Here is a 16,404-nt window from a genome sequence, read left to right on the forward strand (position 1 = left end):
ATAAACAGACTGGAACTGAAAGCCATTTTCCTATCTCTTCGGGCTTTCCTTCCTCGAATACAAGGGTCTTCGGTGTTGATCCGGATGTACAACACCACAAGCATGTTTTATATCAACAAGCAAGGAGGCACCAAATCTCTCACTCTGTCACACGACACGCAGCAATTGTGGAACTGGCTGACGCTCCATCACATCTCCCGGACAGCAGAACATGTCCTGGGTCTCCGACATACCTTAGCGGATACCTTAAGCAGGACGAGCGGCAGCTGTCACGAATGGGAGCTAGAACAAACACAGCTGGACGAGATATTTGCAACCTGGGGGAAATCGGCGCTGGACCTATTTGCGACCCACCTCAACTCCAAATGCCGATTCTATGCAAGCAGGTTCCCACTCCCAAACGCCTCCGGGGAATGCCTTTTTGATGCGATGGTCAAGGATCTATGCATACGCTTTCCCCCATCCCTCTAATACCCAGGATCCTCACAAATATGAAAGGGGAGCACTGCCGCATCCTCCTGATAGACCCCAGGTGGCCCAGACAACATTGGTACACGGAACTCCTCCTTCTCTCGGAATCGCAGCCCATCCGTCTAGTTCCGACGCCAACGCTGTTGACGCAGAACAAGGGCTAAGTACATCACCCGGAAACAGCTTCTCTGCAGCTGCATGCGTGGCTCCTGAGTTCTTGGAATTTAGAGATTTGAACATTGACCAAGACTGCAAAGACATTATTGTCAAATCTAGAGCTGAAAGAACCAACAAGACTTATAAGTTTAAGTGAAAACGCTTCTGTGTATGGTGCAAACGTACGGACACAGATCCTCTTCTCTCTGCTCCGGAAGACATCCTGCCCTATTTGCTTTCCCTAGCAAAATCCGGCCTTTCACACTCATCAATGCGAGTTCATCTGGCTGCTATCTCATGATACAGACAATCGCCACATACTCCATCTTTATGGTCATCAAGAGTGATAAAGCAGTTCATGAAGGGACTGTTTAGAGCTTTCCCGCCCATCAAGGCTCCACCTCCGGAATGGCAGCTTAATGTGGTGTTGTCTCAGTTGCTCAAACAACCATTTGAGCTCATTCACAGAGCAGAATTGAAATACTGGACCTGGAAAGTCGCCCTTCTTCTGGCACTTACTTCGAAAAGAAGGGTTAGTGAAATACAGGCCTTCACTATCTCTAATCCATTTCTGCGTTTCACTGATCAAATGGCCATTCTGAGAACAAACCCCAAGTTCATTCCTAAGGTCCCTACTCAATTCCATTTGAATGAGCCAGTCATTCTGAGGGCGTTCTTCCCTAACCCCTCCACGCCTGCTGAAAGAACACTACACACTTTGGACCTCAAGAGATGTCTTACATTTTATTTGCAAAGAACTAAGGACATAAGGAAATCGAGTCAGCTATTTGTAGCTTATGGTCAAACCTGTCAAGGAACTGCAGTCTCTAAAGCAACCATAGCCAGGTGGATAGCGAGTGCAATTCAATTTTGCCATGACAAGGACGGCAAGCCTTTATCAAAGACTGTGAGAGCGCACTCTACCACTCTACTAGTGCAGTTTCAACATCGACTGCTCTTTTTGCCGGAGTACCAATTGAAAAGATCTGAAGAGCTGCTACGTAGCAGACGGCGCAAACGTTTGCTAAGCATTACTGTCTGGAATCATCATAGCGTGCGGACGCATCAGTGAGACAGGCAGTGTTAAGAAACCCATTCTTTTAAGGTAAATCTCTTTCAAGAGAGGTTTGAATACTATCTATGTCTTATACATGTATAGCACGTTTCATGTTTGAATATTTGATCTTTTGACTAGTATTGCATGTAACATTATTGTAGCACTACCCACCGTCCGCAAGGGTGCTTTTCTATGACAAGTATACATAGGATTACAATATACGCATATTCATGCATATGTTTCCATGTATGTTTTTTATATACATCTCCATTCTTGGGACAAGGCAAAGGAGTGTGTATATATGTATATTATACATAAAAGTATACACACACACCGATAAGGAACTGCTTGCTATTCTGATTCAGGCATGTGAATCTATGAAAGATACCCCGATACTGAATAAAAAACAAGTTACTTACCTGTAACTACAGTTACTTACCTGTAACTACAGTTATCCAGTATTGGTATCTTTCATAGATTCACATGCAACACACCCTCCTCCCCAGAGAGCCACTTCTAGGATACAGTACTGACTACACTCATGCTGGAAAATCTGAGGGACTCAGCCTCTCTGGGGAAGATTCTAGAGGGTGCTGGGGGCTTATTGGCTGAGTTTTCAGTTTGGTACTTTTCGTAAAAGGAGACTAATAGATGGTTGCTACCATAATAGCTTATGGAAAGGTACTATTTACTACTTTGTTATTTATGTACCGTGGGACTCCCACTATGACGACGGGGAACGATTCAGGCATGTGAATCTATAAAAGATACCAATACTGGATAACTGTAGTTACAGGCAAGTAACTTGTTTCTTCTAAGGTCAAACACGGGTTAGAGCAAAGCTCTTCTCACGGATTCACACACGACAGCAAGAATAGGAGCACTTCCACCTCATTGACTGATCTCCCGGTTGTTCACTGCTATTCTAAGTCACTGGGGGTTCCTAGGTCGACAAAGAGAATCACTCGAACATGTGAATATATAAGCATTCCAATGCAGGATGATTTATGCGTACTGTCATAGCAAAAACTACTGAATTACATTACACAAAACTTGTGATGAAACTAGAACTTTACTCAGCAGGATGCTTATTGTTGTTTGTTGTAACACCATTCAGTAGCTTTTGAGTCATTTGTATTACAAAAAGGTGTGGGACAGGCTTTGAAGGTTTAATAAGACAAAGCATTGTGTAGACCTTGCCCATTTTTACTTTGGATTATTTGTAGATAGAGATCCTATAATTGCCTATTAATACATTTGAAAAATAGATTAATTCTATTCAAAGAGGGGGGATTTTTTTCATTTATAAAATGCAAGCTCAGCATATTTTCTGAAGATATTGGCATCGGGCAATCTCACGACCTGGCAGCTGCTGAAAATTGTTGTTGAGCTGGGCCCTTACAGGATGCCACACACTAAGGCCTGTGCCTTAAAATAAGTGTCAAAGCGCATATAGGGGGCTAGGGGTGCATTTTCTGACCCCAGGGAGGAAGTAAATGACCCAGGGGGGCAGAAACTGCCCCAAAAGTAAAACAAAATGTGTGGTGCAAACTATACAAATGATACATCCTTCAATCACTTTCTAATGTCTAACCTCTACTCCACTATATCACGTGCCCACAAAAATTAGGTGAAATGTGCCTTCTCTCGCTCTCCTGGGTACACAAAGTCCATGTGTGCATAGTAGCAGTGCTAGAGCTAGGAGTTGTAGTGTGCTTTGGAATACCTAGCACTGCTCTTGCTACCCTCGTTTTAAGTCTCATAAAAACAGGTATGAACAGAAAGAGACAAGCATTTGCAATGCAATAGGTCTCGCATTACTGAAAGTTTGAGCTATTGCATAGCATTACTATTTGCAACACCAATAGGTCAAACTTTCAGTAATGTGAGACCTATTGCATTGCAAATGCTGGTTTTAGATGCTTTTTCCCCGATACAATTTATTTCAGTGCACATCCAAACAACAGGATACATTTTAAGTGTTTTTACTCAAATGGATGGGGTGTTTTTTCCTTTTATGCAAATATGAGCCAAGTAGATCATATGTTCTTGTAACGATTGGCTGATTTTGAAAAACCTATGCTTGTACACACGTCACTGCTTTTGATCTAACTTCAAAGAGACTCATCTTTCAGTTTTATACACTGCAAACAAGTTACAATACACAAGGACATATTCATGTTTTGAATCACAAGATGTTGAGCGGACACAAGGCTCAAACCTGCTTTCAGCTCGAAAAACGGCAGCTCTAGCCTTACACCACAACCTCACCTGCAAGAACAGAAGCATTTTCAATGTTATATACTACAAAGTCATAGTAGTTGCTTATTTATCTTATGCAATTTACAACCATTGACAAAGCCAGTAGCCCTGGCTTATTGTAGGTGTAATGTTACTTGTTGTGTTATATATGTGGATGAATGGACAGAAGCAGCAAAATACCAGTGGGGCAGCACACTATGGTAAGCGCAGATTTTTAGCTGAAGTGTTTTAAGCCACGCCCTTAATTACATCGGCCACGCCCCTATGAGAGACACCCCCCCCCCCCCGTTTTTTCATCTCACTTAAAGCCCTGCTTGTAGAGTTCTATGGAAAGTGCATATGCTAACATTGCTTTAAAACACAGCACAAAGCACAGCCTTTTACCCACGAAACCCTTGTTGTGTGACAGAGGACAAAGGTAGAGGGTGCCTGCTTTGTGGAGGATACTGCGGAGATGCACAAAAGAGACTCTACTCCCGCTCAACTTCTCCTACTAAAGACTCATTCATATTCCATCCTACCGCTGTACCAACCTGGGGCCGACGAAGAGAGAAAGAGAGTGAGAGAAACCATACACTACTTAAAGAAAGCTTTTTAAGCTTACATTTGTCGTTGAAATGGAGTGAAATTAGCATGCAGCTTATTTGTGTATCTCTTGGTGCCACTATCATCCCCGCTTCAGAGACCTGATGCAGAGGGCATTTAAAAGAGGGGCAAGGAGAGAGGAAGGGAGGAACAAGTTTGTGGGAATGAGGAAAGAGCCTTCTGGAAATAGTGGGTCCTCCACAAGACACTGGTAAACACGGGTACTGGTGGCAAGCCAGCCAGGGGGAGCTACCTGTCCCTGGTAAGCCCTAATTGAAGCCCATGTGTGATGTACGGTTAACATGAATATCTCACTCATGTGTTGAGTTTCTGTCCTTTGCGCATGTTATTACAACAAAGCTTGTCAAACATGGGTAGCTTGAGCCAGCCAGAGATTGTCTCTGTCACTAACAGGTGCTCATAAGGGCTGCTCCTCTAAAGACTTGACTCTGTCACTAGACCGTGTTGTGCCATGAGTGGTTGATCTGTACCCAGCAGTGCTGACTCTGGAAACAGCTTTTTCTGTCAAGAAATGCTGCCATCAGAAACCAGTATTTTTTGATAGATGGAGGATGCCATCAATGCTGATCACTACTGCCAACCAAGTAAAAGCATTATTCGAAAGCCAAGAGCCAGGGACGTTGCACCACACCTGGAGAGTGGTACACCAGGGCACATAGGTTGTGGCTGTTCAAGGAAATCCATAAGCCCAGTATCCATGCACCTCCACACCATCGAAGGACAGTCAGATGATCCCAAGGGTATATCAATATGCTGCTGGCAAATCCACCTCTTGCTGGAGTTCGAGAATACTACCTAGTTCTGACCGATAGTGAAAAGTAAAGCACGTAATACAAATGTACCCCTCTACTACCCTGTGAGAGATTAAAAGACAGCCAAAACAGGGTTACCACGGGATCGTAACACCTTTGTGTCACAGTACCACTGCACCTACTTCACCAACGATAGCTACCCTCCTGAACAGATGTCAGGTATGTGTACTGGCAATGAAGTACATAAGCGCCTCTAACTGTACCTGGGTAAATCACCGGCGGTGACACGGAGATGGACACGTAATATACAAGTCCAACCTCAGGAAAAGGATCACACGTAATGTTGTGACAACTGCCTGTGTAATGACAAGATAAAGAGAATGAAAACAGAACTCTGTGTCCTGCAACACCAATTGAGAACACCACAGAATGTAAAATATCAGGTCACTCTACACACTTTCAACAGAGTAATCGCACTTACAAAACAAGAGTTAGAGCTATTAGCGTTGTGAAATTTGTAATAAAAATGCAGCAAATCTTATTTTATCTGAAAAACACGTTAATTTGCAATTTGACTACAGACTAACTCATGGTGCTGGTTTAAAACAGAATAAATTCCATTCCAGGATGGCCGTTGTGTTTGATGAGATGAGCTGGCAGTGGTAGGACTAATCCGATTGAAAGCAGAGTGCTAAAGTCTTGCAGATGGCGTAGACAAACGTAGTTGAGGAACTGGGATGTAGAGCCAAATGCTAGCTCCGACGGTCGTTATAAACATTGCAAAAAATCTGTGAAAGCCTTTAATGATATATTTGTATCTTTATAAAATACAAGACTGCTAACAGAGCTCTGAAGATGAAGTGAGAGGCGAGTGGGCGGTGATACGTACGCAAAGACACAGCCCCGTCCTTGCGGCTCTGACAGAAAGAGGAGGTTTACACAAGCAATGTTTTAAGAGTAGTCACCGGCACCAAGGAGCGTGGACGGCCTGCGCATAATTCAGCCGCGGTCCGTGCGGATAACAGCGGTGGGGCCGGATAAAGGAGGATTTCGAGGGACGATGCAGAGGGAAAATAATTATTTATTTGATTTTCCCTCAGCACTGTCCCTCGAAACCCCCCTTACCTGGCCCCACCGCCTCACCGCTGTTACCTGCACAGACCGCGGCTGGGAATGCCTCTGAAAATGAATGTGTACAACTTTCTCCGATTCAATATTTATGACAAATACTAAGAGGGCTGAAACAAATATTGTAGTTGCAGCAGCGGATGTGTATGCATTTACAGGGATGAGCGCTCCAGGGGTGGCGCTCAGTGTTCTAAAGGAGGCCGAACAGTCCTGCTCCCTCCTGGTGTTTATTGCCCCCACTTACCCCACGTTAAGGGCATCGAGGGCCTGGTTAACACTATAAGAAGGGGCAGAATGGTGAGGCACCAGGATTATTATAATGCATTTAAAGTAAGCATAATCATCTACATCGCCCCTCCGCGGTAAGGGGAACAGCATTAATATACTGTAAGATGGATCGTTTAGTCCCCTATAGAATTACATATATAAATACACCGGCGATTAAATCTGATTTGACATATTTAAAGCATCTGCCAACTCACCATCAACAAGAATTTACAATGCAATGGTCTCGGCATTGTTAAAGTTAGAGCTGTTGGCATTGCTCATGACATTCTTGTATGTTTTTGTTTTTAAAACATTTAAAGAAACGGCATTGTTATTTACAATGTCAATAGCTTAATCACTCTGCAATGCGAGACCTATTGCATTTGCACCCACACATACAGAGCCACACACACAGAGCCACACACACATACAGAGCCACACACAAAGAGCCACCCACACACACAGAGCCACCCACACACACAGAGCCACCCACACACACAGAGCCACCTACACACACAGAGCCACTCACATAGAGCAACCTACACACAGAGTTACCCCCACCACTCACATAGAGCATTCTATACACAAAGTTACCCCCACACAGAGCCTCCCACACACACACAGAGCCTCCCACACACACAGACACAGAGCCTCCCACACACACATAGAGCCTCCCACACACACACACACAGCCTCCCCCACACACACACAGCCTCCCACACACAGAGCCTCCCACACACACATACGCTACAGTCAGGGCTTTAAGAGGGCCGGGTCTCACCAGTGAAGAGCATCGGCAGTTTTTTTATTAAATAGGGCCTCGAAACGGGTCTCTATCGGGCTCTGTTTTGTGCCCTGGCACCAGCGGTCCGTTTTTTGTCCGTTTTGTGTCACAGCAGGCACATTGACGTGCGTGCTCACTTCTCTCTAGTGGAGCAGTTAGCTTTACCGTTGTAACCTTTAAAGATTTCCCTTCTCTTGAAACTCAGGAGCAGCAACATCGTCGTGTTGTCACCAGGGCTTAAAGTGGAAGCTTTTTCAATATTTCATATAATAAGCCCTAGTAAATGGTTCCTGAGTACCTAGGGCATAGGGACTGTAGAGGGTCCCCTAGGGGCGCCTCACCTAGGCCATGCAGACTGCCCTGTGACTTCTGGTTAATTTATTTTTTATTTTTTACAAATTAAGCACTGAAACGGAGCAGACTCCATACCCACTTAGGACCACAGTAACATTGCCTACCAACTAAATTTCACCCCCTACACAACAACAGTAAATCAGTGTTTGGCTAAAAATACCCTTCTCATTCACCCACCACAAGTACGCACCCACCCCAAGCCTTATGAAATTGCTCTACAAATGGAGAAACACTCAGACTCGTAAAAACACCTAAATGGCTATGTAACCCAGTTACAACAGTGTCAAATTTGCACTTGCACGTGACTGGTTGAGGAGAGATGCTGGTCCCAGACACCAAGGAGATGAAGAGCGAGTGCTAAAACAAAAACATAACACACACACCAACACCTGGGTCTTTGAATGATGCCTGCAGCACAGCGCCTAGATACCTCCCGGGTATTAAGTTGCGCTCTACAAATAACGTTTTATTGAAAGTTGGCAAAGGGAACTCAAATCAAGCGCTTTTCAAAACAATGTGTAACTGACACCAATAGAGAAATACATAACGGTATCGCAGTGAACCAAAATATACTCTTACCCGCACCTCCTACATATCCCTACACTGCTCTCTCCTCCACTATCTCCCGTATTCTACTGCCCCTCTGAGGCACTAAGAAATATTTGTTAATTGTGGCACATTTGTTCTTCGTTAGCACGCTTGTGGAGTTTAATCTACCATTAATTCGCAGGATACATCAGCGTGGGCCTTCTGGTAGTGGGGTAAACGTCTCCAACGCAGACCGGGGACCCCAGTGGCATAACATAAGCCCCCCCCCCCCCCTTAGCAAAAATGCTGGATTGGAGCCAGGGCGTGGAGTCCCCCTCCGTGCACTTTACAGCACCCCCCTCGAGTTTCGTTACGCCGCTGCGGAGCCCTACTCAGTTTTGTGGAAGGAAGTAGTCGGTGTTAGTTTTAATAAATTCGGTTTTTCTGGCCAATGACAGCTGTGCCAAAGTGCTTCCGCATTCCATCGGTTGCACAGGGGCTCTTTTCCCGGTAAAAACACGCATGTAGTAAGCATACTGCTGGTTGCCTTAACAGCCTGTTATTGTATTTTCAGGTACGTGGCTTTGCGTACCGATGTGCGTCTTAATGCGCACTATGTAAGGTAGTTTAGCAAAAATACTGAATAATTATACCGCCATCTTTCAATAACTTTAGATCCCCGTAGTATAATTTAAATTTCAGAAAGTTTGCTGCCTCGGATCACAAGAATGAAATGGACACGCTTTTAAAGGAAGTGCACCTTCAAGCTACGCTCGTCAAACATGGCAGCAAGTGTTTACATTTGTGGAAAGCAGCAGATAAAGTTGCCAATCACTTCTCATCAGCATCACACACGCCGAGTGACACAGTATTTGAATTCAGAGGAGCCGGATACTACAAGTCAGACGAATGAAAGAAACCCGGATCGGACTGCGAAAGAAAAGTTTTCACTCACCAATTAAGACTCCTACCAGAAACGCCAGCACTTGAAAAACAAGTATTGGAAATTAACAAATGCGTCCGGACGACGGGACCCCACCGCCTTTCTCCGAGGCGAAGCAGAAATGCCTCGGAGAAAGGCAGCGGCGGTTTCGGATTCGGGGGCGTGTTTTTCTTTTCTCTCCTCTTGCCATTGGCTGGAGGAGATAATTAGAAAAGTAGCAAAAAACACGCCCCCGAATCCGAAAAGGACGGGGCCTGTTCGGAGAGACAAAGCCTCTTCTCCAATGGCTGGCCAGCATTTAAGAGGCCAGCCAATGGAGAAGAGGAGAGAAGAGGGGCGGGTTCAAGCCCCTCTTCTCCAAAACATTAAATCTCGGAGCGAGACTGCGCAAGCGCAGCCTTCGAGCCGAGACCTAAAAAGCATCCTTCAAAATACAAGCCGAATCCCCCTTAAAAAGAAGCCCAAAACTAAACCAATATCCTACCCAAAAAAAGCCCAACTTATGGTCGACATAAAAATTGCACACAAAAAAACACTAATAATGGCTAAAGCAGGTGACTTTGAATCTCGGGGAGGCATTTTGTGCTTCAATACCTTCTAAGTGTAGGACACAAGTAAAAAAAAAACATGCAGTTGCCAAACATGCAAATGGGAGGGACAAATGCTGCATTAACATGCAAGGACAGACCCACAGCAACAGAGCACGAAACAAACAAAAAAAAAAGTCCCCCAAAGAGCAGATCAACAACCATAGTGTAATAATACTGTACTAAGTACCTGCTGCGTGGTAGGAACGGAGTAGAAAAAGGAGGGACGAAGACGCATGACTGACCACTAGCAAGCAAGGATTTTTAAAGGGCAGAGGCAAATGAAAAGCAAAGGCAAGCGATGGGTGGAATTGGAACTCCACAAAGCATACACAACAGGTTGCTAAGCCACAGTGCAAGCGCGGTCTACGCTTGACCTAAAAAGGACTCCACGAGCCCCTGTAGCTCCCAGTCTTAGCCCTCCCCTAACCTCTCATCAGCAAAGTCTGTCAAAGGGATAAACGTACGACAAAAAGTCAACCCTCTGGTCTCACTCAGGTCAAATACTATGCAATGTCATCTCTGCTACCTCTGGAGTTTTTATGAATTGATGTCCATACCTAGTACATGTTTACGTACTCTTTGTTCTTGAAGGATAGCTTAAGATGCTTGTCCTTTTCATCGGTATTAATGTTTTGTAACTTTGCATTCTCATTGGCATATACAAATTGGTATTTAATAATTTCCCATGCTTCCCTTGAAAGACACTCATTAGGCATCACACATAACACATTTTTATACAGTGGTATCGTTGATATCACTGGTGCTATCATATGAGATGTCAGTTATGTCAGCAATGACCTCATTTTAAATTTCACAAGTGATACATCTGATGATAATGTAATTTCAGATGATAGCAGTGATGTTGTGAATGAACCCATGTGCAGGGCATGGAGGATGCCCGTGTTATGGCTAATGCAGTTAACAGTAGTAGCCAACCGGGTTTTTAGGTCTCGCTAGAGTCAGCGCATGCGCTGCTCTTGCGAGAAATTTAGTAGGAGGTTTAAAAGTGCTACCCAGGCCGGCCACCAGCTTGCTATAACGCGCACAAGCGCGCGCAACGTGCACAGCACTTTTTTCCATCGTGCGCATGTGCACAACTCGCGTCACCACTCGCGTTTTTTTAAATTTAAATTTCATTTCGAGACCGCGCGGCGTTACTTTTACGGCACCGCGGCCAATGCTTGTTTGTCATGTAATGTGTATTACTGCACTGGGTCCCGTTTATAAGAGTACTAGACCCCTGATTGGGTTACATTGCTATATGAATGATGGCTATTCTGAGAACAATAGAAACAAAAGTTTCTTTCTGCTGTAACAACCCTCTTAAGGAACGCATAATACGTTCAGATGCAAGTCTTGTAGCCATTGTATTTGTCGCATTGATGGCTCATGGTACAGTGACTTCAGTAAAAACTACCAATCCTATGATCCTCTAGCAGCACCCAGAACTGCATCAGCAGTTGCATCACTCACCCGCACAGCTCACGGACCAATCCCTGCTTCCCTGTCTTGTTCTTAAGACCCTCACACCAAAACACTAGTTGTTCAGCAGCCATAAGCGGGCACTGATTCCTTGAAGATGTATGTGGGGACGATAATGCATATATGCCCCATCTCCCTGGGGTGTTCCTTTCACTCGCTATGAGGTATGTTTTCTACCAGAAAACTATTTTGATGCTGTTCATTATGGGCAGGAACCAAGGGGACTGTCTCAATTACTACTATATATAAGAGGCTTCCGCCTCATGGAGCAACATTTAGACAGTGCATCACGGAGGTTGGCCATATACCGTGATTTTAGCATTATGGCCTTTTAAGGCTAACATGACTACTGGGTGATTGTGAAAAATCCCTTCCCGGGATTAATATGGATTTTGCACAGCACCCTTACTTTAATAAGAGATTTCAACACCCCACTCTCCTCCATCACCGGTTTATACCCACATCCAGCGTATTATGTTCTCATACATATGGGGAGACCCCACCGTCCACTCAATCACGCAAACCCTCTGGACCATCTCCTTAAACAATATACCATGGGTTGCTGTAAAGGCTCCAGACCAGGAACTTGTGTTTTCAATGCATAGATAATGTAGCTCCAAGAAGTGGTCAGTACCATTAACCATGGTATGCTTCTGCCATAAGTGTATGATTACAGTAACGTGCCCCCTGTCTGATGCGTATGATTCCCGAACCACTCGCAATTAGGGTAAGATGTGGGACTGTACCCGCATGGAATTTGGAGTGTTGTAATGTGCATGCTCACACGTGCAGTGTACTCTTGTAATGGTTTGCCATGCTTACACTTTATACCAACATTTCATATCACACCATATGAAAAAGCTTTTAACTATACACTAATCTGATGTAGACAGGTGGTTGATGCCGGACTCACTCTCACAGACTCTCTCTCACACTCTCTCTCAGACTCTCACAGACACTCCCTCACAGACACTCTCTCACAGACACTCTCTCACAGACTCTCAGACACTCTCACAGACACTCAGACACTCCCACTCTCTCACAGACTCTCTAAAACTCACTCAGACTCACAGACACTCTCACAGACACTCGCTCACACTCTCTCACAGACACTCTCACTCACTCTCGCATACACTCTCTCACTCCCTCTCAGACTCACTCTCCCACTCTCTCATTGACTGACTGACTCTCTCTCACTGACTGAATCTCTCTCACTGACTGCCTGCCTCTCTCTCACTGACTGCCTGCCTCTCTCTCACGGACTGCCTCTCTCTCTAACTGACTGCCCCTCTCTCACTGACTGACTCTCTCACTGACTGACTCTCTCACTGACTGACTCTCTTGCTAAAAGACTGACTCTCACTTAAAGACTGACTCACTCTCACTGACTCACTCTCTTTCACTCACTGACTGACTCACTCTCTCACTCTCACTGACTGACTCTCACTCTCTCACTGACTAACTCTCTCACGCTCACTGACTGACTGACTCTCTCACTCACTCTCACTGACTGACTGACCTTCACCCTCCTGTTATTTATGCCCCCAATAACAAAAAAAAACACATCAAGCAACCATTGGGACAGGCAGATACAAGTTGCCAGCATTGAAAGAACAAAAAAAACTCAAGACATTATTTTTAATACTTTTTTAATATGGTCGTTTAGTTGTACATAATGCTTTTTTGGTCATATCTAAGGTACCAAAAATGCTTCTGACACTTCTTTTTTTATAACTTTTCAGCATGCTGCAAACATCTGTACAGCACAGCTTAAAGACATAAAGTCAATATCTCTGGATAAACACTTATAAGTTCCTAAAGGCGAGACCTATTGGCTATGCACATGCTTGTTTGGTTTTGTTTCCCAGCCATAACCTCAACTTTTTTCAGATGAGTTTTTAATACACAGAGAATATTGCTTGAATTTTTTCTTTTATTGCTATGTTCATCCGATGGTTACAGGGTATGCATGGAAGGGCCAGTCAGATTTGCAGACACAGTGAGTGCTAACAGCCATATCAGTCCACAGATACTATGCAGTTTTTTCTTTTTTTGCTATGTTCATCCGATGGTTATAGGGTATGCATGGAAGGGCTAGTCAGATTTGCAGACACAGTGAGTGCTAACAGCCATATCAGTCCACAGTTACTATGCCGTTATGGTGCTGTCTTATTGGTTCTTGACTTTAGTAAGCCGTTTACTTTAAGTGTAAGTCACCCGTTTGACTGTCAGTGTAATTAATCACTATAGTGTATTTTTTGACATTTATAATGTATGTAGGAGTGCAGATCATAGACTTGAGCCCTTTGTGGTTTATCCTATTTGTCACCACACACTGCTTCTGTATGGTCCTTGTCAAGTACAGCCTACTAGGGCCTAAGCGGTTTATGATTATCATGGCTCAGAACATAACAATTGAAACTAAACATTTTTGAATAAGGATATGTTTTATTTGACAATAACAATATCAAAAAGTCATCCAATTTTTTTAATGTTTTAAATATATGAACAAAAACATGGCATTGGATCTTAACAGTTACATTACATCTCATGCACAGTAGAAATTGTGCGTCAAACCTGCACTGAGCCACTTGAACGTTAACCATACAGACAACAAGACTTCTTTGTTAATATCGTGGTATTTGATCTTTTTTGCAGGCCTGTTTAAAAATGTTGAAATATTTTTCAATATTGTTGCCCATTTATCATTTGATGTAGTCACATGTTATAGCAAGTGAAAGCCAGTGGCCTGTACGAACGGTGTTTTGAAAATAATCATTTGCATATAAATGTGTAAAACACGTTATCTGTTTTTTAGAAAGAAGACCTGAAAGTTTATGAGAAATACTGTCAAAATAAACCAAAGTCAGAAGCTTTATGGAGACAGTGTGGAGACAGTTCTTTTTTCCAGGTAAAGTAAACGTGCACTCACAATAATTTAATGGCACTGGTGTTTGTCTTCCTTTATTTCTTTACTGATATTAACCCCTTCACTACCAGACTCACCCCCCCCCCCCCCCACCCCCACCTCCCCTACCAAGCCTCTTTTTTTGGCTATTAGGAGTAGTTCGGGTTTAGACCCCTATACGTTTTTGACCACATAAGGTATCCACTCCAAATTTGTGTCCATTTTTCCAACAGCCTCAGGATTCTAAAAGTACCCCAGAAGGGGACCGAGAAATAGCCGAAATACAGCTACATTTTGGGGAGAAAAGTGCTGCAGAAGAAAGCGTTTGTTTTTTCCCCTGCAAATGAAATCAACGAAGGGTTTGCAGTGCTAAAATTACTATCTTGCCAGCTTTCAAGAACAGGCACACTTTTGTCAGAAAACCAAAATCTTCTACACAATGTTGGCATGTTACTGGGACATAGATGATTTTTCCTGTTTTTTTGTGCTTTTATCCTCCTTCCAGTTAGTGGTAGAAATAGGTGTGAAACCAATAATGGATCCCGGACAGGTATACATTTCTGAAAAGACAAAATTCTGAATTCAGCAAGGGGTCATTTCTGTAGATTCTTCAAGGTTTTCCTATAGAAAGTAACAGTTGAAATAAAAACATATTGAAATTCAGTTGAAAAAAATAACCATTTGTGCCTACGTTTTCACCTTTAACTTCTTCTAACTATGGCAGATTTTTAAAGTAGTATAGCTTTACGTCTGCTGGACCCTTCTGATTGCGGGGCTATATTGGGCTTTAAGGTTAACCAAGAACCCGAGGCAGAGTCAATAACTGAGCTGCACCTTGCAATGGTTTTTTATTGTAAACCAGGTATACAGCAATTCATTTGGTAAAATACAAAGAGTGAAAAATAGGTATCACCGAACCGGGAATAAGATATGCAGTTTAGAAGCAGTAGTTATTTGCAGATCTCTGAATTTGTGGGTACCCATACTAGAATGTGAATCAGAGAGCATTTTTCTAATAACCCTTATTCTACTAATCTGTGTTCCCCTCAGTCTCCCAATAAAAATGGTACCTTACTTGTGAGGGTAGGCCCAGTGCCCGCGTCTGGAATCGGCCCAAAACGCAATGTGGACACGTCATATTTTTCCACTGAAAACTGACATTTTTTGTAACGTGTCTAGCTGTGGATTTTGGCAGTAGCTCAGCCGGCAGCTAGGAAAACGTAGCAAACCTGTACATTTTTTAAAACTGGACGCCCAGGGGAATCCAGAATGGGATGCCTTGAGTGGCTCTCACCAGGTTTTGTTACCCAGAAGCCCTTGCAAACCTCAACATTTGTCTACAAAAGAAAACAAGTTACTTACCTGTAACTGTAGTTCTCCAGTATTGGAGCTTTCATAGATTCACATGCCTGAATCATTCCCCGTCGTCGAGACGGGAGTCTCCGGTACATAAAAAAGCATTCCCTAGTAGTATAGCAAACTGAAAAAAGGCCTAGGCCCATTTTCCTTTGCAACCCATAACCTTCATTATGTAAAAAAGGACTAAACTTGTCCCTGAACCAATCAGAGCCTCTCACCCTCTAGAATACTCCTGAGAGAACCTTCTGCCCCTCAGATTTTCGTGCACTTGTGCAATAACACTCTTTGTGCTAAATCCGAGGTGAGCCTCTCAGGGGAGGAGGGTGGGTTGCATGTGAATCTATGAAAGGTCCAATACTGGAGAACTACAGTTACAGGTAAGTAACTTGTTTTCTTACTCCAGTATTGGAGCTTTCATAGATTCACATACCTGAATAAGAATAGGAAGCAGTAAATAAATGCACATTTTCTGTTACCCAGAACCTGAAACAAGGGAACATATATAGCGTGATAAAGATGGTATCTATAAAACCAAATTCCACATATCCAAAATCCCTTGCAAATGGCATCCAATACAATAAACAACAATAAAATGTGCAAAATTAGACAATAAAGGAAGGAGGGATGGTAGAGAAGGCTCACCGTTACTGGATAAGGTTCCTCAGCACAGCTTCTCCCACCGCCACATCACTCCCTGTGGCCGCATCCAAGCAGTAATGCCTGGTGAATGTGTGCGTACTCGTCCAGGTCGCCGCCC

General features: G+C 43.7%; 1 protein-coding gene across 7 annotated transcripts in view; it reads left to right on the forward strand.

The window, feature by feature from the left end:
* MCF2L2 (MCF.2 cell line derived transforming sequence-like 2) overlaps positions 1 to 16,404 on the forward strand; it is a 2,345,299-nt gene that overhangs the window by 1,648,513 nt on the left and 680,382 nt on the right. For all 7 annotated transcript variants that reach the window (XM_085635348.1, XM_085635350.1, XM_085635347.1 and 4 more), the window contains exon 19: positions 14,199 to 14,291. In XM_085635348.1, coding sequence (XP_085491474.1) covers positions 14,199 to 14,291 — 93 coding nt within the window. The remainder of the gene's footprint in view (positions 1 to 14,198; positions 14,292 to 16,404) is intronic.

This window comes from Triturus cristatus, chromosome 11, assembly GCF_964204655.1.
Source record: "Triturus cristatus chromosome 11, aTriCri1.1, whole genome shotgun sequence".
NCBI lineage: Eukaryota > Metazoa > Chordata > Amphibia > Caudata > Salamandridae > Triturus > Triturus cristatus.